General features: G+C 67.5%; 1 protein-coding gene across 2 annotated transcripts; it reads left to right on the forward strand.

The window, feature by feature from the left end:
• Positions 1-510: 510 nt before the first annotated feature.
• On the forward strand, positions 511-17,662 carry SLCO4A1 (solute carrier organic anion transporter family member 4A1). Of its 2 annotated transcripts, none has more exons than XM_036420048.2 (12): positions 511-587; positions 7,223-8,056; positions 8,329-8,419; positions 9,679-9,800; positions 10,117-10,225; positions 13,235-13,389; positions 14,449-14,644; positions 14,726-14,888; positions 14,980-15,152; positions 15,380-15,444; positions 15,753-15,901; positions 16,884-17,662. In XM_036420048.2, the coding sequence occupies exons 2-12, from the start codon at positions 7,264-7,266 to the stop codon at positions 17,040-17,042; spliced, it is 2,175 nt and encodes a 724-aa protein (XP_036275941.1). In that variant the 5' UTR covers positions 511-587; positions 7,223-7,263; the 3' UTR covers positions 17,043-17,662. The 2 variants fall into 2 exon arrangements, with proteins under 2 accessions (XP_036275941.1, XP_045430962.1); XM_045575006.1 differs by having other exon boundaries at positions 513-587; positions 7,228-8,056.
• The last annotated feature ends 8,293 nt before the right edge of the window (positions 17,663-25,955 follow it).

A 25,955-nucleotide genomic window follows, 5' to 3' on the forward strand; every position in this document is an offset into this window, starting at 1 on the left:
TCAGACCTGCCGCCCTCCCTTCCCCTCTGGGGCCTTCAGGGTGCCGCCAGGAGCTGCGACAGTGGCTGCCGCCTGGACGTGAGGGCCAGGCCAAGTTGGCTGTGACCTTAACCGGCTACAGCCCTCCCGCTCGCCTGTCCCCACGCCACTGGTAGCCTTTCCTAAAGGTCGGGAGGAAACCTCGCTCCTCCCACGCCTCTCCCAAAGGCCTGGTCAGTTAGAAACATCTCCTGGTCTTCTCTGGATGGGGAGAAATTAGCCCAGGCCGGCGCTGGCTCCTAGGCGATGGCCACCTGGGAGGGAGGCGTCGCCACCCCAGCCTCAGCCCCTCGCCCCCTCGAGGCTCTAGCCCCGCCCTCCGCTCCAGCCCGCCCCGCCCCGCCCCTCCCGCGCCCGGGCTCCCAGGCCTCTCAGTGGGCGGCCCGCCGGCACCGCGCGGCCGGGTCGGAGCAGGGCCGGGGCAGCCCCTCCGGGCGGGCGGGGCGGGGCGGGGCGGGGCGGCCGGCGGATGAATGAACCCGGAGCCGGCCCGGAGCGGCGGCCAGAGCGCGGTGCGCAGCGCAGCCTCCGGACCGCGGCGGGGAGCGGTGAGTGTGATGCCCGGGGGGCGCCCGCCCTGCGGACCCGGAGCGCGGTGCCTGCTGCGCTGGGCGGGGAGCCAGCGCGGCCCCGGCGCTTTCGGGCCGGGGAATCGGGGCGGGGGCGGGGGTCTGGACCTCAGTGCTCCCCGAGCCCCTGGGGCGGGAGTGCGGTGGGAGGTGGACCAGCGCCCCCAGCCGCGCTGCCTTTGGGGAACTGGATACAAATGCCCCTTTCCTTCCAGCCGCCTGGGCGGGAAGCCTGGGAGGCAGGGGTGCCTGGGGGAGGGTAAGAGGGGACGGGACGGGACGGGACGGGGGGAACCTTCAGGCGGGCCGGGCTGGCGGGTGGGCGCACACAGGCAAGCGGCCACGTGGGTGCCGCCGGGACACGCGGCCCGGAGCCGCCAGGTTGCGGCGGGTCCCCACCTACGGCGGATGCGGCTGCCGCTGAGTCAAGGAGGAAGCGTCATGCTCAGAAGTTACTCAGAGAGGCCGGCTCTGCTCCCACCGACCGCGCTCCGGACACCGGGAGGGGAGCGCGGGCCGAGGGTGGGGGGCTGGTCCTCGGGCTCTGGTCCTCACCCACCACGCGGAGTCCCACGCCCGGCCAAGCTGCCCGGCCCAGAGCTGGGGGCCCTGGAGCCCTGGGTGCAGAGAGGGCAGGGGAGGATGAAAACTAGGATGTGGGACTGCCCTTGGCACCGAGTGGGCACACTGGGCTGCAGGTCATCAGCCGGCCAGACACCGGGACCTGCGGGGGGGTGGGGTGCTGTTCTGGGGAGTTTGCCTCTGCTGGCGGAACCGGATGGAGAAAACCCGCTGGAGCGGCGGGGTCACACCGCGGGGGCGGGGTGGAGGCCAGTTGGTCGGACAGAGGAACTGGGACCCCCGTGCCTGGACTCCCTCCTGCGGCCAGGCCACCGGAGATGGGATAGGCGGCGGGGCCTGTAGGAACCACAGTAGTTTTCCACGGTTTAACCAGCTTCCCGCCTCCGCTCTCCCCGTGCTGCCGGGAGCAGCGTGTCCTCTGCGGGTCAGAGCCGGGCCCTGGGAGGGGCGCCTCCTGAACCGTGGGCCTGAGGCTTGTTCTCTGCGGGCGGGCGGGGGCTCTGGACGGAAAGCTCGCGGTCCCGCTGCTGCCTCCAGGACCCTAACACCGACAGCAGGAGCTGTTTCTGAGCATAGACTGTCTGCCCGTGCAGAGTGCCCTGAGTGCGGAGTGCCCTGAGCATCATCCCTCAGACCCGGCAACTGCAGGAGGGCCACTGTGGCTCCCACTCCACTGGGGTAAACCGAGGCGTGGTTAAGTGACCGCCCGCGTCACAGCCAGGCTGAGGCGAAGGGCTGAACCCAGGCTGTGTAACTCCAGACAGCGGAGCTCTGCTCGGGGTGTGGGGCCGCTGTCTGCGTGGCCCCGGTGGCCCTCCGGGGCAGGCCTGGCTGCCGGAGCAGGCGGGGCGGGGTCTGAGTCCGACCGCACTCCTGATTGCCTGGGTGGGGACCTGTCCTGTTTCCTGCTGGGAGCCCGAGGTGCTGCCTGGAATGCTCCCTGGGCTGCTTCCCTCCGGGTGCTCTGACCCAGCCCTGGTTCCTGGGGTGTGGCTCCGGAGCAGGTGCCAGGCGGGACCGGACCAATTCCACCCTACCACCGCGGGAGGAGCCGGTGCTGCTGCGGGCAGAATGGTGGCCGAGCGAATGGGGGTCTGGGCTGCCTGTCCCTATTAGAGCACCTGATTCCGAGGGACTCAGCTCAGGGCTCCTGGCTGTCCTCCGCCCTGACAGCCACGGTGCCCTGGGTTCTCAGTCCACATCCAACTTCCCAAAGCCAAGGTGCTAGCCTTGCTGTGAAGTCAGCTCATGGGGCCCAGCACCATCTCGTCTGGAAGTCTCCATGGGTGTTGGGTCTTCCAGCCCAGGCCAGATTTGCTGGGGAATAGACAGACATTCTCGGCTCTGTGGACTCATGTTCTGGGAGATGGCTGCTACTGTGGCGACTCTGAGCTCCTTGGGCCTCCCCTGGGAGAGATGGGCAGGAGCTAGACCCGCGCCTGGTGCAGGTGGACCACCCCTGCCTCCTTCACAGGCGGCCAGCTGGGGTGTGGGCTCAGACCACGGAAATGTCCCCCTTGAGTCACGTGGTCTCTTGCCCTCAGGCGTGGCTGAGCCCATTGTCTGCCTTTGGAACGTCAAGGCTGTGCGGGCATGGGGCTGTGGGAGGAAGACGGACAGGCCCACGAGGATTCCACCCAGAATGGGGCGGCAGCTCGGCCTCAGGTGACGGCGCTGCTGGAAGAGGCGGAGGAGAGCCGCCTGGCTGCTGAATGCCGGCCCCAGCTGTGTCCCCTCGTGGGCCAGCCCTGGCTTGGTCCTCGGCCCCCCTCAGTGGCACAGCACAGCCCCGATTTCGCCAGCATTACACAGATTAGCCCTCCGACCACATTGCTGGGGACAGGTGGACACTGTACCAACCATGTGTTTTCTGCAAAAGCTGCGCATGGCGAGGGCCCCCGAGGCCCACGCCCAGGGTAGGGCTCGCTGACAGACCAGCTGGCTCCTCCGATGGGCATCCTAGAGTCACAGGCCCCTGGCGGGCGGTCCCGACAGTCCTCTCTCCCAGTGGGCTGGCTCCACTTGAGCACCCTCTCCCATGGGTGGGCCTCTTCTCAGTGACTTTTTGTGGCAAACCCTTTGGCCCGAGCCCAGATGTGGCACCTCTTCCCCACTCTGGGCCTGTGGAGGCATCGCCCACTCTGCAGGCGCCGTGAGCCTCGGAGGCCACAGGAAGTGGGCAAGCCCAGCCTCTGCCTGGGTCGGCCCCTCGTGTGAACAGAGCTTGCTCCCTCCAGCACCCCAAGCTCCATAGCACCTTTCCACGCATCTGATTTCTCCTGAGCCTCCAATGGTGCCTGGACCCACTGCGAGTGGAGAGGCTGGCCTTCGCCTCAGCCTCCTCCCGTGATGTCACACGCCTATTCCAGTGGGGAAACTGAGGCTCTGAGACGCCCACCAAGCTGGAGCTCCTCCTGGCTCTCAAGCAGCCTCTCGCCTCTGCATCGCCCCGGAGTGGGAGGGTGGCGCTTTGTTTGGATCTATACTGTGGGTCGGAAAGAGGAGTAAGGTCCCTCAGGCCCCCGAGCCCACCCCACCTCCACGCTGGGCTCAGGCGCCGGAGACAGAGTGGAAACAGGAACGTCCATGCGGAACTGCAGGACACTCCCTGAGGGACCAGCCCCTCCCTGTCCTCCCAGACAATTCCTCACTGTGGCCTCCATGCAAAGCAGCTCCCGCGATCCCCACGTTACCAGGGGTTACCAGGCACTGCTGCGGCTCCCCAGTCCTGCCGTCTGGGTGTCTGCGCTATAAATTGCTTCAGCCGCAACCTCAAGAAGTGAAAGGCTCCCCACCCCGAAGAGACCGGAGGGGTCCCGGGGAGAAGACGGCTGCCTGGGAGTCCCAGCGTCATGGTGCGAGGACCCTGGGACCCAGGGAGTGAGGCAGGGCCCAGGGGCCACACGAGCAATCCTGCGTCTTCCTGCTGCCCTGCTTTGCATAGAGCCTCGCCTCCGACTGGAAAATGCAGTAAGCAGGTGCCCGGGACTCCCGTGTAGCGTCTGGAAAATAAGAGGAGCGGGCTGCGTAGACAGATGCGTCCAAACCTCCCAGCTCTTTGTGGAGTCCCGGTTCTCACAGGCCCGGCTGCAGCGAGCCACGTGGGCCCTGCCTTCTCAGTGTACTTGAGGGACGGCCTAGATTTCTTCGCAGCAGGTGCCAGACGCCTCAGGTGGCCAGGGCCAGGCTCACTCTAAGACAGCGTTCACACAGGGACACCCCTCCCCACTGGCCAGGGACAGCCGCTGCCGCTGGAGGGGGCGCTGCGGGCCTGCTTCTGTGGGCCAGGATGCCCGCGAAGGCTCCCTCGGGGCTTCCGGCCACAGCTGTCCTCTCGGGGGGATGAAGGCCGCAGAGCAACAGGGAGAGGATGGCCCAGAGGTGGGCAGGTGCCTGGAACCCCTGGCCACAGGGCGGGAGTGCCAGGCAGACCACCAGCTCTGGGCTCACGTGGCGGGAGCACCCAGAAGGAGGCCTGTCCCTCGCCCCTGCAGCAGTCTGTGGGGGATGTTTTGTTCAAGCTTCCCTTACGCTCAGTGCCTGAGTCTGGGGGCACGGCTCCCCTTTCTGTACAGATGCGCTGGCAAGCCCAGCGCCTTGCAGAGAAAGCATCCACTGCCAGTGGGGAGTCCGAGCCTGGAGGGAGCTGTGAGCGGGATGGCAGGTGACAGGCACTGGGTCCAGGGAAGCGCCCTCCATGCTTTGGCTGCTGTGGGCCCCGTCGCGGGAACCGGGCCCTGAGGGCCTGGAGGAGGCCTGCGGGCTGATGTGTGCGAACGTTCTGACCACGTGCGTGTGGTGGCCACCAACGGGGCGCCCCGCTGACATCTAAAATAAGGTTTTCTATGTGCTGCTTTAGTGTATGCGGCCTGTGGGGTTCTAGGTCGGCCGCTGTCTGTTTAGGTCAGAGACGTAGATTTTAATTCAAGTGAGATTTGACCCTGACTCAGGGCTGTTGGGACCATCGGCCTAGTGGTTCGTGTGTTACTCGGCTTTGCTTTCCGACAGGAAGCTCTGCGTTGCTGTGGCCATTCCTAATGACAAAACTAGGCCAGCAGAAGGCCTGATGCCCCCCTGCCCGAGCGAGCCCAGAGCCAACGGGAGGGAGGGGTGGTGAGGGTGGTGGGCAGGAGTTGGAGGCGGCATACCTTGGTCCTCCGTTTGCAGATCACTTACTGGAAATGAGCACATAGGAGTGATTCCTGGGTGCATACTGACCCTCCGGCCCCCACAGGCCGGGGCGGCCCCTGGCCTGGCTGGCTCCTTCCCCCAGGCTGTGCTCCAGCCCAGGACGAAGCCCGAGCCTGTGGGTTGCATGTGCACGTGTTTGTGTGTACCTGCCTGTGTGTGCATCAGGAAAAAAGACACAGGGTGACTCTGGGCCTTGGAACTTCAGGCAGCCTCGCGCCTTTCCTGTATTTCTCTGGAAATATGGGGGTGGCAGGGCTGTCCTAAGGGCTCCAGGGCTCTGGCTGGCCATCCTCGGCACGGCCCCCTGCACCTGAGTGCTGGCCTCCAGGTGCCAGGGTGCGAGCTGGCTGTCGCCCGGCGCCCGCCTGGGCCGCGGCGGGAGGTGCAGCCCTCCAGGAATCTGGCAGCCCGGGCTCTCCTGCTGCTCCCGGCGACCAGCCCGGCCTGCCAGCTTGCACAGGGCGGTGGCACTATAAATAAAGCGGCCCCAGGGAATGGCTTCAGTGGAAGTTTTGCTGCCCACCCACAGCCTTGAGCGACAGCCGCTGACAGCCTGGCAGCGCCAGTTTCCAAAGTAAACAGCGGCCTGCATGCACTTGCCACTCAGCTGGCCGCGTCCTTTCAATAAATGCCTGGGAGGGCGGCTGTGACGCATGTCCACCGGCTCGGCAGCCAGGCAGCCGGGCGAGTGCTGTCTGCACGGCAGCTGTGTGGCCCTGGGCGCGTGGCTGACCTGCAAGGCGGCGGTGGCCAGTGTGCGTGCCGCCCGCACAGAGCCTGGGGGAGGGTGGGGTCACCCTGAGGGAAAGCGCACTGTGCTCTGCCCAGCGGCACTGGCCCCGCACCTGGCCCTGCCGGCGCCGCGGCGCCTCTTCCAGGCGCACGGGGGAGCGTGCGTGCGCTGCCCGCGGCCGCGGTGAGAGGCTGGCGGAGGAGCCCGCGCGGGCAGAGGCTGCACCGCAGGCGTGGCGCCCGGTGCTGCCGCCGGAGGCCCCATCTCTCCGAGTGCCAGGCCTGTCGGGTCCCACCGGGGTCCCTGCCGTCACCCTTCGAGGCTCCCGGTTTGTCTGGGAGGACTCCCTGCTGTGCTGTCTCCCCGACTTCCTCACTTCCAACACCCCCAAACTTCGGGCTGAGACGAAGTCCTTGTTCACACGAAGGCACAGGAAGCTAGCAGGGTGTGTTTAGGAGAATGAGGGCCACGCTTGAAGCCGGAGGGAAGGTCCTCACAGCAGCCGGGACGTGTGCTCAGGGTGGCCGGTGGGCCCCCGCGCCCAGCCTGCCGGCCGGCTGTGCCCCATCCGATTCAGGCCTCGGTCAGGAGGGGCTGTCCTCGGCCTGGCCCGGTGCGGCCGGCAGAGGCCCACCCCAGGCCCAGCCATGGTGGCCGAGACGTGCTGCCCTGTATGTGTGGCCTCAGGTGGGGCCCTGAATTCGGAGACGGGGCTGGTCTTGGAAGGTCACCCCACCAGCCCGGGCACTGACTGGGCAGATGGAGCTGCAGCTGCTCCAGGGGGCGGGGCAAATGGGGTGTTAGCCCCCCAGGGAGCAGGGTGGATGGGGTGTTAGCCCCCCAGGGAGCGGGGTGGATGGGGTGTTAGCCCTCTGGGGGGCGGGGCGGGGGGTGTTAGCCCCCGGGGGGGCGGGGCGGGGGTGTTAGCCCCCAGGGGGCGGGGCGGGGGGGTGTTAGCCCCCAGGGGGGCAGGGCGGGGGGTGTTAGCCCCCGGGGGGGCGGGGCGGGGGTGTTAGCCCTTGGGGGGCGGGGCGGGGGCGGTGTTAGCCGGAGATGGTGGTGTGCGCGTGGGTTGGTGCAGTTTGCTCACCACGTCTCCTCCTCACAGAACAGACGGGCACTGGGACAGGATCGTGCCTCCGGGGAGAGATGCCCCAGCACATGATGGGGGACAAGCCCTTCGTCTCCATGCCGCAGCTGGTGCTCCCCAGCCCGGCCTTCGCTCTGGACGACAGGTGTGGCCACACCCCCTCCAGCCGGCGGGCGTCCCTGGGCGCGCCCCTGAGCCTGGGTGCCCACGGCCCCCTGGACTCCTGCAGCCAGCCGCTGTGCCAGCCCCGGGCCCAGAAGCACGGCGCCCGCGCCTTGTGCTGCCCGGCGGCCAGGCCGCGGAGCTCGGAGTGCGGCTGGCGGGCCTTCACCCCCAGGTGCCTGCAGGCCCTCAACACGCCGCGGGGCTTCCTGGGCTTCCTGTGCGCCGCCGCCTTCCTGCAGGGCATGACGGTGAACGGCTTCCTCAGCACCGTCATCACCTCCATCGAGCGGCGCTACGACCTGCACAGCTACCAGAGCGGCCTCATCGCCAGCGCCTACGACCTGGCCGCCTGCCTCTGCCTCACCTTCGTCAGCTACTTCGGGGGCCACGGGCACAAGCCGCGCTGGCTGGGCTGGGGCGTGCTGCTCATGGGCGCCGGCTCGCTGGTGTTCGCGCTGCCCCACTTCGCCACGGGCCCCTACCAGGTGGAGGTGGACGAGGGCCTCGGGCTGTGCCGCGCCAACCGCAGCGGGGCCTGCGGGCCCCGCGCCTCCAGCCTGTCCCGCTACCGGCTCGTCTTCATGCTGGGCCAGTTCCTGCACGGAGCGGGCGCCACGCCCCTGTACACGCTGGGGGTCACCTACCTGGACGAGAACGTCAAGTCCAGCTCCTCGCCAGTCTACATCGGTGAGTGAGGCCGGCAGGCAGTGTGATGGGTGTTGCTCGGAGCCGGCCCCTTCTGCGCACTTGGCCTCGGTGCTCTGCGGCACGGGCAGGACTGCCAGCGGCACCGGTTGGCTCTGAGAATTGTTTTAAAATCCCCTTAAAAGGCTGGCCCAGCCAGGCCTTAGGCACCGTGGAGCTGACAGGGGGCGCCCCGGCGGAGGGCGGGCAGGCAGGGGGTGTGGGTGGGCTGCTCCCCGGTGGCCCGGTGTCTGACAGCCCTGCTCCCCCTACAGCCATCTTCTACACAGCGGCCATCCTGGGCCCCGCGGCCGGCTACCTGATCGGGGGCGCCCTGCTGAACATCTACACGGAGATCGGCCGGCGGTGAGTGGCTCCCTGCAACACAGGGTGGCGAGAGGACGCGCTGTCTGCGGGAGGGGCGTGGGCGGAGCACCGTGTGGCCCAGGGCTGTGAGGACAGGCCGGGGCGGACAGCGTGGAGGAAGCCGGAGCGCGGGAGACCGGGCCTCGGTGTCTTTGCAGAACGGAGTGGCTTCGCCTCTGCCGGTGTGAGATTCTTTTCCGTGGGCTTTTCCACGCCAGTCGCTTCCCAGACAGCAGCCGGGTGCCCAAACCCAGCAGTCTGACCCTGACCTCCAGTGTCAGCGCAGACCCCAGAGGTCAGGGCGCAGGCCCATGAGATCCCCCAGAAAAGACCCCAGGTTCCCTCCGTCCGCCGTGGGCCTGGCGGAGGTTCCCAGACCCGCAGCTCAGCGGTTTGCTCAAGCGGCTCGCAGAGCTGGGGGAGGACACATGGGGAACAGACGGGTGTGCGGTGTGGGGGGGCAGAGCTCCCCACCCTCTCTGGGTGCCAACCTCCCCGCTCCACCACGTGCACCCCCTTCTGTTGGGTTTTATGGCTTCACTTCGTAGGGGCGGTTGGTTAAGTCATTGCCCGTTGGTAGCCAACTACCACCGGAGTCGGCGTGGACCAAAAGTTGCCACTTGCTGACCTCGTGGTTGGTGTTTCTGGTGGCCAGGCCCCTCAGAGGCTCTCAAGGGACACGCCAAGAGTGGCCACATCCCAACAAAGACACTGCTGCACCCAGGAAATTACAAAGCATTAAGGAGCTCTGTGCCAAGGCGGGGTGAAGCCCAAATCCGCCCTGCCTGTCATGTCAGAGCATTTCTTTTATTCCTTGTACACTCTGCTTGAGATTCTATGTTTTTGTAAATCTGAGCAGGAGCGAGAAAGGGAGAGAGGGAGCGAGAGAGGGAGAGAGGGAGATATCAGGACAGAGAGACAGAGGAGGGAGCAGGAAGGGTGTCCTGTGACTCGGGCTCTGAGGCGCCCTGTGCTCAGGCCCTCACCGTCTCGGTGGCTTCCTGACGCCTTCTGAGAAGCAGGGGCACTGCTGGCTACCCTTGGACTCTCTCTGCAGATGGCGCGCCTCTGCCCTGGTACAAACGCCACCTGTGGCCTCAGGTTGACTAAATTGGTTGTCAAATGTGCACGTTCTGTGCGAGAGGTAGGTGGGGCTGTGTCCCTCACTCTACACCCTCCCACTGGCCTGCGTGGACCAGCAAGTCAAGGGACACCCAGCTCAGTGCCCTGGATGCTGACCCCACTGCCTTTTCCCACAGGACCGAGCTGACCCCCGAGAGCCCGCTGTGGGTTGGTGCCTGGTGGGTGGGCTTCCTGGGCACCGGGGCCGCTGCCCTCTTCATTGCGGTTCCCATCCTCGGCTACCCGCGGCGGCTGCCAGGTGGGTGCTCCCCCTCCCCCTCCCCCTCCCCCTCCCCTCCCCCTCCCCCTCCCCCTCCCCCATGAGTGTGCAAGCCCCTCGTCGTGTGAGTTGCTGTGATTCACAGGAGAGTCCAGTTGCGGTGTCTGCCAGGTCCTCCATCCTGCAGCGGGCCGGCCAGCTGGCGCCCTCCCCGGGGCCATGACAGCTGGTCTCAGTGGTGCCAGGTCGTCTGCTGGCTCTGTCCCTCTCTGTTGCCAGGGTGGGTCCGCACCCCTCCGTCGCGCAGCCGCCCATGCGTGCAGGCCCTGAGTCTCCTGGCGTCTTGTCCCTCCAGGCTCCCAGCGCTACGTGGCCATGCGAGCCTCTGAGCACCAGCTGAAGGACCGGAGCCCACAGGCGGCCAGCAGCCCCGGCTTCGGGAGAACCGTCAGAGACTTGCCTCTGTAAGGAGCTGGGGCGGTCCTCTGCCTGCGCCCCTCGCCCTCACCTGTGTCCCGGAGCCCCTCCGGGTCTCACACACACGGAATCTTGGCCCCAAACTAGGAGGGCTGGGGTGGTCCTCCGGGGCCACGTGAGCTCATGACCCCTGGCCGCCAGGGGCGCCACTGACCTCAGGCCACGCCCAAGAGTCGCCCCTGACCGGCCACAGGCCCTCGCTCTGTGGAACCTCGTCACTAGGTGCCGCCTGCACGCAGCTCAGGGGCTCCAGGCTGGCGCCGCCCTTCCGGCCTCAGCCCAGGCCCTCGCTGCCCTGCGCCTGCCCCGCCCTCTTGTTCGCGTCTCCCCTCTCTTGGGGACATGACTTGCTTTGCCATTCTCATTCACAAATAGAGCCCTGCCTGGGCTGCTGGGATCTCAGCAGGACGTGGGCCTGGGGACTCACGGCTGCCCAGGGCCCCTCTGCCCGGATCGGGCCTTCCACGGGGTCTCTCCCGCTCACCAGCCCCCACCCTCAGTGTCCTGAGCCCGTGACCGGCGGTCTAACAGCCCCCGGGCTCGGGCGGCTGGCAGTGGGCGGGCCTGTGCCTGTCTTCAGCACGGAGGGTGAAGGGGCTCAGCCGAGGGCACCCTCCAGGGCAGCAGAGCCAACGCAGGCCTCCACCGCCTAGGGCTTGTTCTCCCCTCCCCACTTCCTGTCAGATCCCCCAAAAGAGCCACCACGGTGCCCCCCACAGGCGAGCTGGCCAGGTCCACACCGGCAGGGGTGGGAGCACTGTCTCCTGGCACGCTCTCGCTGGCACCGTGCTGGGCACTGGGCCTGCCCCAGTGGCCCGAGGGGGTGGCGGACGCCCGGAGGTCGGTGCCCAGGCTCCGTTCCCAGACCAGTTGCTGGTCGGAAAGCCGATGTGTGTGCCTGTTAAATCGTGACTAGTTCTCTGAGCAAATTCAAGCCAGACCTCAGTAGCACGTCCTGCAGGAAAAGGAGACACAGAGTGTGCTGGCCACTCGGGAGAACCCCTTCCTGCCAGCCAGAGCGTGGGCTGATCGGGCCAGGCAGGGAGGGACTGGCCACACGCTGTCCCTCTCAGAGAACACACAGGCCTGAGGCCTGTGCCTGGCGGAGACGGTGCTGGGCCCCGCCGGCCACACCACTGATGGCATTTTGTCCCGGCCTTCCCAGCACCGAGTACGGAGGCCAGCTTTGCAGGCACCGGGTTCCCCTTTGGAGCAAGGCCTGGTGAGGGCTGCTGGGAGTCAGCTGAGCAGTCGCCCCTGCCTGGAAAGACAAGTGGGGGCGGCCGTCCCTCCGGCTCAGGCGGCCACGGGGAATTGTGGCTGCTGCAGGCCGGCTGCCCAAACCGCGTCCTCCGAGAAGAGCGACTCGGTCGTGACGGTCGTGTGGCTGTGACAGATGCTGGGTGAGGGTGACCGGGCCGCGCCGGCCTCGGGGGGCAGCCGGGAGCCCCTCGGTGGCACAAGGAGCCACTTCAGAGCCACTGTCAGCCGCACGGTAGTCACGTGTCACAGGCTGCTTTTGTCAGCGTGAGTGAGGCTGTCCCACCCAGTGTGTCCCGCACCTTCCGGGGCGTAACAAGCCATTGGCCACACTTCTGTGCGGCCGGGACACTGCTGCGTGGTGGAGAGGGACGGAGGGGGAGAACGGTGCAGAGAGAGGGACCGGGGGTTGGGGGGGGGGGGCACAGTGGAGGAACAGGTGAGAGAAAAGCCACTCGAGCTGGAGCCTGGCTGCCTGCAGAGCCCAGCCTTCCGTTCCAGACCTCCCAGGGTACAAGGTGGGGAGCAGCACCCAGGCCACTCGGCCGGGTACCTCAGGTTCCCATTCCCAGCATGTGGGGGGCCATCGGAATTGAGGACCCCACCCCCTTCCTCCACCTCTCAGCAGGCTCCGCATACTCGTGGAGCCGCTGCCCTCCTGGCAGGTCCCTTTCCATTCCACGTTTTCCTCCCTCACTACTGTCATTTAGTGCCGTTGACTTTTTTAATCCTCACCCAAGGACATGCTTTCAGAGAGGAAGAGAGAGAAAGACTAAGAGAAGCATCCATCGGTTGCCTTCCATACGCTCGTCATTTGGGGATCAAACCCGCAACCCAGGTGTGTGCCTGACCAGGAGCCAAACCGGCAGCCTGTGGTGCCCGGGGGCGCCCAGTCAGCTGAGCCCCCGCCGGGCTCTCACCACATCTGAACAGTCTGAGTGTCTCCCACGTTTGAGCAGTGCTCACCCATGTGGCGTGCAGGGCCTGGCCCCCAGTCCTGCCAGGGTGACACGGGACAGACTTCTGGACGTGACGCCAGCACCTCCAGGCTCACGCCCGCATCCGATGCTCCTGAAACCCTCCACCCGCAGCCGGACCTATGGCCCAGTGTCCCACGGCTGTGCGGGACCGAGTTCTCAGTCCCCAGAAATGGGACCAGGCGGGTCCACCAGGGCATCGGGCCAGGTTCGGTGGCACCAACACCAGCACCTTCCTCAGGCCCTGTTTTCACCCCCAGTGTACGCCAGGCGAAGCCGCAGAGCCGGCCAGCCCACCGGGCTCCGGGGAGGGCCTCTGCCCAAGCCTGCGGGGCTTCCTGCCCCTTCCCACAGCTGCTGGCGGCGGAGCCCTGCCCTCAGTGCCCTGACTGGGCAGCAGCTGCCCCCGGGTGATTAAACAGTGACAGGGGTCACTCAAGGTCCCTCCTCACCAAAGCCCGAACTCTGGCCAAGGCGGCAAAGAGGCTCTTCCGTCACCAGTGACGGCAGCTTTACAACAAGCAGGAGCTCAGGATCCTGGTGCCAGCTCTCCCTGCCGCAGCCCAGCCTAACGCTTCCTCTTGGTTTCTCTGGGGAAAAGGGTGCCTCCCAGCTCATCGGCCACCCACCCACTCTTCTCGCAGAACGCGGCTCAGGGGCTCAGCTGCGGAGGGCGATGGCCTCGGCAGCCGTGGCTTCCTCACTCCCTGGCTCTGACCCTCTGTCTCTTCTCTTGTCTCCGCCCCCTGCCCCGTCCAGTTCCGTCTGGCTCCTCCTGAAGAACCCCGTGTTCATCCTGCTCTGCCTGGCCGGGGCCACTGAGGCCACCCTCATCGCTGGCATGTCCACGTTCGGCCCCAAGTTCCTCGAGTCCCAGTTCAGCCTCAGCGCCTCGGAAGCCGCCACCCTGTTTGGTGAGAAAAGTCTCTGAACTCCAGGGTCCGCAGCCTCGTCAGCAGCTCTCAGACAAGCAAGGGGCCCGGGGAGTGCCTTCTGGATACGCCCGGGCAGGGAGAGCCCGAGGACAGGGTCTGGGCCGTGGGCAAGGCTCGGGGCACCGTCCTCCGGAGGGCTTCAGGCCACTGCCCACGCATGCGCGGCGTGCTGGCCGTCTCAGGGCCTCATGGAGCCGCTGCCCTCCTGGCAGGTCCCTCTAGCTGGGAGGGCCGGGGTGGCCCTCAGCTTGCCGGCCTCTCCCATCGCCACCCAGGACCTGGCGTGCCGTCCCCTGAGCTAGGCACCGGGTGTCGGGGCCTCGGGGGACCCTCCCGGCTGCAGGCTCTGGCCCGAGCGGGCAGCCCGCCCAGGAGGGTGCGGCTCCTCCTCCCACTGCTGCCCAAGGGGCAGCCTCCTCAGCAGCGAGAGTGGGGGGAGAGGTCAGCCGTGAGTACATGGTGGGGAGCAGCACCCAGGCCACTCAGCCGGGTACCTCAGGTTCCCATTCCCAGCATGTGGGGGGCCATCGGAATTGACCCCACCCCCTTCCTCCACCTCTCAGCAGGCTCCGCATACCCAGATTCCCGCCCACAACTGCCTCCCTTCCCCACAGGCCCCTGGGACGGCCATGTCCTTTGGAGCCCCCTCTCCTGCCCCAGAGCTGGCTCTGGTCAGTGCTGGGGAGATGGCCCCCTAAGCCTGGGGCCTTTCAGGTGCCCACTGCCCCACGGAGCCCCCACTCCCATCACCTGATCTCAACTTCATGCTGAGTGCCAGGGCCACAGGCTTCCCATGTCCCCGCGTCCGAGTGGGTAGAGGCCGTGGCGGGCCAGCGCCCAGGACCTCGGCTCCTCCCAGAGGCAGGGCCGCAGCAGAGAGCGCTGGTCAGGCCCCGGCCCGCCCGGCCCGCGCTGCCCTCGGGCGGGGTGGCCCTGCCCCTCCGTGCCCCGTCTGTAAAGGAGGGGTAACAGGATGCGGCAGGATCAGGGCCCACCCCAGGCGCCAGGAACCGCTGGCTGAGCCCTCCCCTCTCACAGGGTACCTGGTGGTGCCGGCGGGTGGGGGCGGCACCTTCCTGGGTGGCTTCTTCGTGAACAAGTTGAAGCTCCGTGGCTCGAGCGTCATCAAGTTCTGCCTGGCCTGCTCCCTGACCAGCCTGCTGGCCATCCTGGTCTTCTTCGCGCACTGCCCCAACGTGCCCATGGTGGGCGTCACGGCCCGCCACAACAGCAGGTAGGCCCCGCGCCGGCCGGGGTTTTGGGCGAGGCCTCCTGGCACCGGCCTCCGCCCACCACCCGCATCTCCCACCTGTAGCGCCTCGCCCGAGGGCCACCTGGAGCTGACCGCCGCCTGCAACGCCGCCTGCGGCTGCGAGCCAGGGCTCTACAGCCCGGTGTGCGGCTCCGACGGCCTCATGTACTACTCGCCCTGCCACGCGGGCTGCCAGGAGGCGGCGCCCGGCCCCGGCCGCCAGAAGGTGAGTGCGCCCTGCCCGCACCCACCCGCGCCCTGGGCTGGGCGGCCCTGGCCCTTCCCCCGGTAATCAGCGCTGTTGTTGCGCTCCTCAGGTGTACCGAGACTGTAGGTGTGTCCTTCAGAATTTTTCCTCTGGTTTTGGCCATGCTACTGCAGGGAAATGCACTTCAACTTGTCAGAGCAAGCCCCTCCTTCTGGTTTTCATATTCGTTGTAATTACCTTTACCTTCCTCAGCAGCATTCCCGCGCTGACGGCCACCTTACGGTAAGCACTCCGGGCTCCGCGCTCGCTCCCTCCGGAGCCGCCCTGCAGCCTCAGCGAGCTCCGGCCGGGCTCCTGCCGGGCCGAGGCGGCGGCGGGAAAGCTGCGCCTCTGAGGTCTCTCCACCTGGGGAGGTGGCGGAGCGGCCCGGAGCTCGGCCGGACCCGCTGTGGGCGTGGGGGTGACTTGGCGGCCACACTTCCCGGCTTTGACATGCTTTTCTGGCTCAGGTGCGTCTGCGACCAGCAGAGGTCCTTCGCGCTGGGAATCCAGTGGATCGTGGTTAGGACGCTAGGTACTTACCGAGGGCCCCGCACGCTGGGCACATGCTCACTGCACAGGGCACCGCGGTGTCCCCACCCAGGCCTGGGCCGCCTGGGAGAACGCACTCCCTAAGGCTCCACCTGAGGCCCCAGAGGGCGGTGCCTCTCCTCACTGACAAAAGCTCCCCGGGGGTCGGGGTCCCAGGAAACGCCCTGGCCTGCAGCCCAGGCCCCAGGGAAGGAGCCCTGAGGCCCCTGTGCGCCCCCTGGGAACGCCAGTGGCCGACGTCCCTTTCTGGGAGCCGGGCAGGTTGGGTCCTGAGTGGGCCTCTCTCCACAGGGGGCATCCCGGGGCCCATCGCCTTCGGCTGGGTGATTGACAAGGCCTGCTTGCTGTGGCAGGACCAGTGCGGCCAGCAGGGCTCCTGCTTCCTGTACCAGAACGCAGCCATGAGCCGGTACATGCTCATCGCCGGGCTGGCGTATAAGGTGAGCAGCTGGGCTGCTGGGCGGCTGCGGGAGGAAGCCCGGAATCTTCTAGCAGCAGGGGTGAAGCCCACCTTGCAGAGCGTGTCCTTCCCCGTCTAGAGCTGGCATTGGGACCCTGATGTTGTGTGACTGGGAGAGCCAGCCTGGGTCACGGCCTGAGCTTGCAGCCCGGGGTCAGAGGGCGCCCTGCCTTCGGGGGCCTTTGCCACGGCGGCCTGGGTGTGCCTGTGGCTCCGGAGGAATCAAGCCTGGCAGCCTGGGCACGCAGGCCGGGTCGGTGTGCTGGGCCCGTGCCACACGGCTTTAATGTGCCTTCCTAGTTCTCAGCCCGGCCCTCTGCTCCTGCCTCCGCCGGGCATATGCGCCCGGCGAGGCCCAGACCTGGTGCCTTGGACCCCGCGGGAGGGAGGCTCAGGGCCTGTCTCCACGCAGGGCCTTCCTGAGGGGCCTCCAGATGAGTGTGCCCAGGGGCTGGGGGAGCTCTGGAGAATAGCCCCACTTGGTTTTAAAGAGACAGGCCCTCCCCGGGGAGCAGGCTGGTCCCTGGGACGTGTCTGCCAGCAGCCTTTGGCTTGTAGATCTGTCACCCCATCTCTGCCCCATGTTCACAGACCCCCCCCCGCCCCAATGTATTTGTGACAAACCCGTCTCCTTTCTCTTACAAGAACAACATACTGGACTGGGGGCCACCCACCCAGGATGCCCTCATCCCAAGTCCCTTAGTGATGTCTTTCAAGGACTCCACTCTCGGGATCATGACTCAGATATATCTTTGGGGAACACTGTTCAGCCCCCCTATCCGGCGCCTCTGCTTGTAGTCAAATGCATTTTCCTTCCTTCACTGGCAGCACTGGTGTCCGTGCTGGGGACTGGCTGTGCAGGAAGAGGGGTCTTCTTGCCAGAGTGGGGGGTCTTGAGAGCCCGAGAGGAGCTAGGGCGCGGGGCTGGGTGGCAGCTCCGGTCCAGCGCCCTCTCTCTGCAGGTGCTGGGCTTCCTCTTCTTCGCGGCCGCGTACGTCCTGTACAGGTCCCGGCGGGCGCCTCCCCCCGGCCTGGAAGCCTCTCTGCCCAGCCAGTCCTCGGCCTCCGACAGCCCCTCGGACCTCCAGGGGGCCCCCTCAGGCCTCCAGAGCAACGTCTGACCCAGCCCGCCCACCAGACCCGGGCCAGCACTCAGGGCTCCCCAAACCACCTGCAACTTCTCCACCGTGGGGCTGACCCCTCACTGACTGCCCCCCAGTCCGAGGCAGGAGGGCTGCTGCCCGTGTCTGAGCCCGGGGACAAGGAGAAGGGCTGACGACATGGGAAATGCTGGGGAGTGTGGCGCCCCCTGCGGCCTGCCCGGTGAGTGCCGCCTGCACCTCCCGGCCCTGGGCTCACGGGTGGCCTTTCCCGTGGGCGCAGCGCGGTGCCCACTTCGGCTCCCGGTTCCCGGGAGGGGCCCCGCTGAGTGCGGGCGGTGGCTGGTGCCTCCGCCGCCCGGCACAGCCCTGACTTCCTGTGGGTCCTGCGGGGGGAGGCCGTGGGACACCACTTCCAGGGCGCGCTCCCCACGGAGCCAGTCCGTACCCAGACCTGCTGTCACCTGTCCCGCCGCACGGCCCTGGGCGGAGCAAATACACGGCCGCTCCCGTAAACACTTCCTCTGCCGGCGGCGAGTGCTCGCTCAGAAACCTGTGGATTCGCTGGACTCTCACGGATGTTTGTTCCCCGGTGTCCTCAGACAAATTATGTGTGTAAATATATTTTAATATTTAACAACGATGTCCCTGTTGGCGTGCTTTATTTCTAGAAATTTCCCCAGTTCGGTGGTCTTGCACATCCTTTGTGTGGGCTTTTGGGAGTCTGCGAGGGCTGCCAGGCGAGCCTGTTTTCTCAGGAGCTTCCCGGGGTGCACCCCCCCCATCCCCTATGACCAGTAGTCTCCCTCCAGGGCCCCACACCCTCCTGGGTCCGCAACTCCAGGTCCCACTTTCGTTCACTGCTGCTGGCGCAGGAAGAGTGCATGTGGGCGTGTATGTGTGTGCATGCAGCACGGGTGTGCATGTGTGTGTGCCCACCAATGGATCATAAAACAAGATGAAAGGAGCCCAGCACGGGGTCGCTCTTTCCCGAAACATCGACTCTGACGGTGCGGTGCCCGGGCCGGCAATGGCCTGTGACACCCACTGCGCATCGCAGCGGCCGGCACTCCCCTGGCAGGGGCTTGGCCGGGGAAAGACCATAACATTGGGGTCGCCGGGCTCCATCGGGCCGCTCCCCACTCCACGCCCCTCGCTGGGCTGCCAGGCCCTGGAGACTCCCTCAAGCTCACCCGCCTGCAGGACCGCCTCCGCCCAGCCTCTGCCTCCCCATCCGCTCACTGTGACCCTCTGCTCCTTGGCCAGTTGGGGTGCTTGTCCCCTTGTTTCACCCCAAGCTCCTCACATGTTCTCCCCTCCTGCCCAGGTGGCTCCCCGCGTCCCCTATCTTGTCCCCCGTCCTGCAGCCCCGAGTAAGGATGCTCTCATGGTGCCTCTAGTGAGAAGCCGGCCTCGGGGCCTCTCACCCTCCACACTGCAGGCCAGGCCGTGACCCTCCGCCTGGACCTGTGGCTCCTCTCCGCAGCCCCGGGTCCTCTGGGCCCGAGCACCCCCGCTCCCAGGCGCCCTTTGGCACGAGGCTCCGGGGTCACTCGGGCTTCATCTGGAGGGTCGGGCGTGGCAATCCCAGCTCCCAGAGGCACGTGGCACTGCCGGCTGGGGGCGCCTCGAGGCATCAGCTCTGCCCGACCCCAGTTGCTGCGACACCAGGGGCGGGGCTGGCTCCCGGCGTGTGCGAGTGTCCAGGGCTGTGTCCTGAGCAAACCCCCTCCCGGCCGCGTGGCTCAGCAGTCGGCATCAACCTAGAAACCAGGAGGTCACGGTTCCGTTGCCAGTCGGGGCACACGCCCGGTTGCGAGCTCAATCCCCAGTGTGGAGGCAGCCGATCGATGATTCTCTCATCATTGACGGCTCTCCCTCTCCCTTCCTCTCTCTAAAAAATCACATTTATACAGAACGCCTCGCACAGCGAACGCTGCACACAACGAACTTCCTTTCATGATTCATACAACGAACTTCGTTTCACACAACGAAGTCGCCCGAGCTTCCATGACCGCTTCGCCCGAGCTTCCACGATCGCTGCCGATGTATTGCATCCTTCCGCGCAGGCCCTGCAGGCAGTCGTTAGTCACTGCGCTTAACTTAAGCACGTATCGCGGCAATCGTTCTTCATTACGAATTAAATCACGCACGTATCACGGCAGTCGTCCTTTTAAGTTAAACTCAATATTTTTTTTATATCATGATGTATCTAAATAAAAATAATAACAAAAAATTTATCTTTTTTATGTCATCTTAGCATATTTTATGCTACAGAACGAATTATTTTTTTTAACATGTATTGTTATGGGAAAACGCGTTTCACATAACGAACTTTTCGCATAACAAGCTTGCTCCTGGAACGAATTAAGTTCGTTGTGTGAGGCACCACTGTATTTTAAACTCCCTCCTGTCTCACTGCACCTCCATCCTCCTGGGCACGCTCTTCCTTCCCAGTTGGGGTCGAGCCAGTGGGTGTTTGATGATTCCACTGGGCCTGGCTCCCGGGTACCACCCCTGGTGAGCTCAGCCCAGCAGCCCGGCTCCCGCCCCTGCCAACGGTGCTGGTGGTGCTGGCATGGGGGTGAGATCTGCAGTTGTAGTCGCTGGACACAAGGGGGCAGCACAGACACGCCCGGTGTGTCAGGCTACCAGCCAGGCGGCTGGACGGTCTCTGCCCAGCAGGGGTCCCCGGAGGGCGTGCAGCCACCACAGGGTCTCCCTCCCCTGAGACGCGCCTGTGACTGTGGGCTGGTGCCAGCCCCTCTCAAATCCTCACCCAGCCCTCGACGGCCGCCGTCTGGTCTTCCCGGGACCCCGAGGTGGAGGCAGTGGTCTCCGAAGGACACGGTGCTGGGGAGCCCCGTCCTCGGTGTGCGGCTGCTGGGGCAGCGGGGCCTGATGGGGTCCGCACCCTGATCACCGGCTGACGCACAGCCAGGCACAGCCCCTTCCATTCCCAGCCGGCCCGCGCACCTGCCTTCTGTGAATTTCATTCAGGACCTGGTGTGGTCCTGCGTCCCGAGGGGTGCGGCCGCAGCAGGGGGAGCGGTGGGTGGAGGGCCAGGCCCTCGCTCTGGCCGCTCGCACCAGAGACAGGGCTGAGCCTCCCGTGGCCCCGGGGGGGGGGGGGGGGGCGTGATGAGGACAGGATGGGAAGCAGTGCACATGCCCTGACCGGCACCTCTGTGCCCGGCGGGAGGGGGCGTCACCGCCAGGGCGGCCCGGCTCATCGCGTGTCCTGGGCTCCGCCTGCCCTCTGTGCTCCCGCCGCCCTCTGTGCTCCCTCTGCCCTCTGTGCTCCCGCCGCCCTCTGTGCTCCCTCTGCCCTCTGTGCTCCCGCTGCCCTCTGTGCTCCCTCTGCCCTCTGTGCTCCCGCCTGCCCTCTGTGCTCCCTCTGCCCTCTGTGCTCCCGCTGCCCTCTGTGCTCCCTCTGCCCTCTGTGCTCCCGCCTGCCCTCTGTGCTCCCTCTGCCCTCTGTGCTCCCGCCGCCCTCGGTGCTCCCGCCGCCCTCTGTGCTCCCGCCTGCCCTCTGTGCTCCCGCCTGTCCTCTGTGCTCCCGCCTGCCCTCTGTGCTCCCGCCGCCCTTGGTGCTCCTGCTGCCCTCTGTGCTCCCCCCTGCCCTCTGTGCTCCCGCCTGCCCTCTGTGCTCCCGCCTGTCCTCTGTGCTCCCGCCGCCCTCGGTGCTCCCGCCGCCCTCTGTGCTCCCGCCTGCCCTCTGCTCCTGCCGCCCTCGGTGCTCCCGCCGCCCTCTGTGCTCCCGCCTGCCCTCTGCTCCTGCCGCCCTCTGTGCTCCCGCCGCCCTCTGTGCTCCCACCACCCTCGGTGCTCCCGCCTGTCCTCTGTGCTCCCGCCGCCCTCGGTGCTCCCGCCGCCCTCTGTGCTCCCGCCGCCTTCGGTGCTCCCGCCTGCCCTCTGTGCTCCCGCCTGCCCTCTGTGCTCCCGCTGCCCTCTGTGCTCCCACTGCCCTCTGTGCTCCCACCTGCCCTCTGTGCTCCCACTGCCCTCTGTGCTCCCACCTGCCCTCTGTGCTCCCGCTGCCCTCTGTGCTCCCGCCTGCCCTCTGTGCTCCTGCCGCCCTCTGTGCTCCCGCTGCCCTCTGTGCTCCCGCCTGCCCTCTGTGCTCCTGCCGCCCTCTGTGCTCCCGCTGCCCTCGGTGCTCCCGCCGCCCTCGGTGCTCCTGCCGCCCTCTGTGCTCCCGCTGCCCTCGGTGCTCCCGCTGCCCTCTGTGCTCCCACCGCCCGCGGTGCTCCCGCCGCCCTCTGTGCTCCCGCTGCCCTCTGTGCTCCCGCCTGTCCTCGGTGCTCCCACTGCCCTCCGTGCTCCCGCCTGCCCTCTGCTCCTGCCGCCCGCGTGGGGAGCTGCCACCAGTGTCTCACGGGAGTTTATGGAGACCAGAGGGTAAGTGCAGTGTTTGTGTTTATTAAGTAGCTAAGCTAATCGTCCTCCTTGCTTAACGGCTAAGGAAACTGAGGCCCAGAGCTGATAGCCAGCCTGTGCCAGGCAGTGTGAGCGAGAGGAGAGGGGGCTCGGTTGTGATGACTGGGCATGGCTGCGGGGCTGAGAGGCGGTCTGGGCGCTGAGACCAGGGGACGGGGCAGCCGGCTGGGGAGGGAGAAGCTGAGGTCCCAGCTCAGCAGGCGGGGGTTGGGGGGGACACAGCCTCCTCCCTCTGCTCAGTCTCCCCAGCCCTGAGCAAGGTGGACGAGGCCCCCCCACACGGGGGCGGGCTATCTGCTTCCCTGAGCCCACTGACTCACAGGCTGTCCCCCAATACCCCACAGGCTGCCCCCCGACACCCACAGGCTGTCCCCCGACACCCACAGGCTGCCCCCCGGCACCCACAGGCTGCCCCCCGACACCCACAGGCTGTCCCCCGACACCCACAGTCTCTTCCCGACACCCACAGGCTGCCCCCCGGCACCCACAGGCTGCCCCCCGACACCCACAGGCTCTTCCCGACACCCACAGGCTCTTCCCGACACCCACAGGCTGTCCCCCGACACCCACAGGCTGTCCCCCGACACCCACAGGCTGCCCCCCGGCACCCACAGGCTGCCCTCCGACACCCACAGGCTGTCCCCCGACACCCACAGGCTGCCCCCTGACACCCACAGGCTGCCCCCTGACACCCACAGGCTCCTCCCGACACCCCACAGGCTCCTCCCGACACCCACAGGCTGCCCCCCGACATCCACAGGCTGTCCCCCGACACCCACAGTCTCTTCCCGACACCCACAGGCTGTCCCCCGGCACCCACAGGCTGCCCCCCGACACCCACAGGCTGCCCCTCGACACCCCACAGGCTGCCCCCCGACACCCCACAGGCTGCCCCCCGACACCCCACAGGCTGCCCCCCGGCACCCACAGGCTCCTCTCGACACCCCACAGGCTCCTCCTGACACCCCACAGGCTGTCCCCCGACACCCACAGGCTGCCCCCCGGCACCCCACAGACTGCCCCCCGACACCCACAGGCTCCTCCCGACACCCACAGGCTGCCCCCCGACACCCCACAGGCTCCTCCCGACACCCACAGGCTGCCCCCCGACACCCACAGGCTCTTCCCGACACCCACAGGCTGCCCCCCGGCACCCACAGGCTGCCCCCCGACACCCACAGGCTCTTCCCGACACCCACAGGCTCTTCCCGACACCCACAGGCTGTCCCCCGACACCCACAGGCTGCCCCCCGGCACCCACAGGCTGTCCCCCGACACCCACAGTCTCTTCCCGACACCCACAGGCTCTTCCCGACACCCACAGGCTGTCCCCCGACACCCACAGGCTGCCCCCCGACACCCACAGGCTGCCCCCCGACACCCACAGGCTGCCCCCTAACACCCACAGGCTGCCCCCTGACACCCACAGGCTCCTCCCGACACCCCACAGGCTCCTCCCGACACCCACAGGCTGCCCCCCGACACCCCACAGGCTGCCCCCCGGCACCCACAGGCTCCTCTCGACACCCCACAGGCTCCTCCTGACACCCCACAGGCTGTCCCCCGACACCCCACAGGCTGCCCCCCGGCACCCCACAGACTGCCCCCCGACACCCACAGGCTCCTCCCGACACCCCACAGGCTCCTCCTGACACCCCACAGGCTGTCCCCCGACACCCCACAGGCTGCCCCCCGGCACCCCACAGACTGCCCCCCGACACCCACAGGCTCCTCCCGACACCCCACAGGCTGCCCCCCGACACCCACAGGCTGCCCCCCGGCACCCCAGAGTAATGTTGATGTGCCCGTGACCTGGTGGAATGACACCAGGCCATCCGGACCACCAGGCCACCCGGACCACCAGGCCACCCGGACCACCAGGCCAACCGGACCACCAGACCATCCGGACCACCAGCCACCCCAGACCACCAGGCCACCTGACCACCAGGCCACCCCAACCACCAGACCATCCGGACCACCAGGCCACCCGACCACCAGGCCAACCGGACCACCAGACCATCCGGACCACCAGGCCGGGACCACCAGGCCACCCTGACCACCAGGCCACAGGACCACCAGGCCACCCCGACCACCAGACCATCCGGACCACCAGGCCACCCGACCACCCAGCCACCCCAACCACCAGGCCACCCGACCACCAGGCCACCCCGACCACCAGACCATCCGGACCACCAGGCCACCCGACCACCAGGCCACCCCGACCACCAGACCATCCGGACCACCAGGCCACCTGACCACCAGGCCACCCGGACCAGGCCCCCCAAACCACCAAGCCACCCAAACCACCAGGCCGGGACCACCAGGCCACCCCAACCACCAGGCCTGGACCACCAGGCCACCGGGACCACCAGGCCACCTGACCACCAGGCCACCCGGACCAGGCCACCCAAACCACCAAGCCACCCAAACCAACAAGCCGGGACCACCAGGCCACCGGGACCACCAGGCCGGGACCACCAGGTCACCCGACTACCAGGCCACCCGACCACCAGGCCACCCCGACCACCAGGCCACCCGGACCACCAGGCCACCCTGACCACCAGGCCACCCCGACCACCAAGCCACCCGGACTACCAGGCCACTACCACCAGGCCACCACGACCACAGGGTCACCCCGACCACCAGGCCGGGACCACCAGGCCACCCGACCACCAGGCCACCTGACCACCAGGCCTGAACACCGGCCTGAGGTGGTGACCGCTGCGGTGCTCCTCGCGGGCAGGAGGCGGCCCTCCGGGCTCTGCACCAGGCCGAGGGCAGCGGGCGCTCTCCACAGCGGGTCCCACACGGTCCTGGCAGAGGCGGGCCAGCCTCGGGGAGCCGCACAGTGCACTGCCTTCTGGGGGGACTTGAGGTTCTCTGAAGAGGCCACATGTGTTCGCCTTGTCCATCCGCCGCCTCCCGCCTCGTGCGCGCGCAGGCACCACCCAGCCCGCCATGGCCCGCCCTCCCTGAGCCACGTCCCCACGTTCCCGAGAGAACGAGCAGGAGCCTGGGCACCATCAGCCCCCCCAGGCCTGGGTGCAGCTGGTGACCTCTTCTGGGCGGCACAGGGCCCCGTCGCCGGCATCTGCTTCCCACCGCCCAGGCCTCCAGGGGCAGCGTGAGCCGCTGTGGGTCCCGCAGCACCAAGCCCAGGGGAGACCAGAGCGGACAGGGCCAGGCAGGGCACGCGAGGCCTCAGCAAGGTCCTTAGCACGGGTGGCCTGGTGGTCTGGATGGTCTGGATGGTCTGGTGGTCGGGTGGCCTGGTGGTCGGGTGGCCTGGTGGTCCGGATAGCCTGATGGTCAGGGTGGTCTGGTGGTCCGGGTGGCCTGGTGGTTGGGTGGCCTGGTGTTCGGGTGGCCTGGTGGTCCTGGCCTGCTGGTCAGGGTGGTCTGGTGGTCCGGGTGGCCTGGTGGTCCTGGCCTGCTGGTCAGGGTGGTCTGGTGGTCCGGGTGGCCTGATTGTCTGGATGGTCTGGTGGTTGGGTGGCTTGGTGGTCGGGTGGCCTGGTGTTCGGGTGGCCTGGTGGTCCGGATAGCCTGGTGGTCAGGGTGGCCTGGTGGTCAGGGTGGCCTGGTGGTCCCGGCCTGGTGGTCAGGGTGGCCTGGTGGTCGGGGTGGCCTGGTGGTCGGGTGGCCTGGTGGTCCGGATAGCCTGGTGGTCAGGGTGGCCTGGTGATCCGGATAGCCTGGTGGTCGGGTGGCCTGGTGGTCCCGGCCTGGTGGTCAGGGTGGCCTGGTGGTCAGGGTGGCCTGGTGGTCCCGGCCTGGTGGTCAGGGTGGCCTGGTGGTCGGGTGGCCTGGTGGTCCGGATAGCCTGGTGGTCAGGGTGGCCTGGTGGTCAGGGTGGCCTGGTGGTCCCGGCCTGGTGGTCAGGGTGGCCTGGTGGTCGGGGTGGCCTGGTGGTCGGGTGGCCTGGTGGTCAGGTGGCCTGGTGGTCGGGTGGCCTGGTGGTCGGGGTGGCCTGGTGGTCGGGTGGCCTGGTGGTCCGGATAGCCTGGTGGTCAGGGTGGCCTGGTGGTCCGGATAGCCTGGTGGTCGGGTGGCCTGGTGTTCGGGTGGCCTGGTGGTCTGGATGGCCTGGTGGTCAGGGTGGCCTGGTGGTCCCAGCCTGGTGGTCAGGGTGGCCTGGTGGTCAGGGTGGCCTGGTGGTCGGGGTGGCCTGGTGGTCAGGGTGGCCTGGTGGTCGTGGTGGCCTGGTGGTCAGGGTGGCCTGGTGGTCGGGTGGCCTGGTGGTCGGGGTGGCCTGGTGGTCGGGTGGCCTGGTGGTCGGGGTGGCCTGGTGGTCGGGTGGCCTGGGGGAGCAGGGAGGGATGCGGGCAGGAGCAGGGAAGAGTATTTTGAGAAGAGGGAGAGTGAACCAAGCTGAGCCCAGCCCCGCCTCACCAGCGTCCTGTGTGGGGTGGTGCCCGCCCGGTGGGCGGGCTTCTGGCTGGGAGAGCGGAGCAGCCCCAGTTCTGGGGTGTGGGCCCAGCAGTCCTTGTGGGC

This window comes from Pipistrellus kuhlii, unplaced genomic scaffold (genome assembly GCF_014108245.1).
Source record: "Pipistrellus kuhlii isolate mPipKuh1 unplaced genomic scaffold, mPipKuh1.p scaffold_m20_p_60, whole genome shotgun sequence".
Classification (NCBI taxonomy): domain Eukaryota; kingdom Metazoa; phylum Chordata; class Mammalia; order Chiroptera; family Vespertilionidae; genus Pipistrellus; species Pipistrellus kuhlii.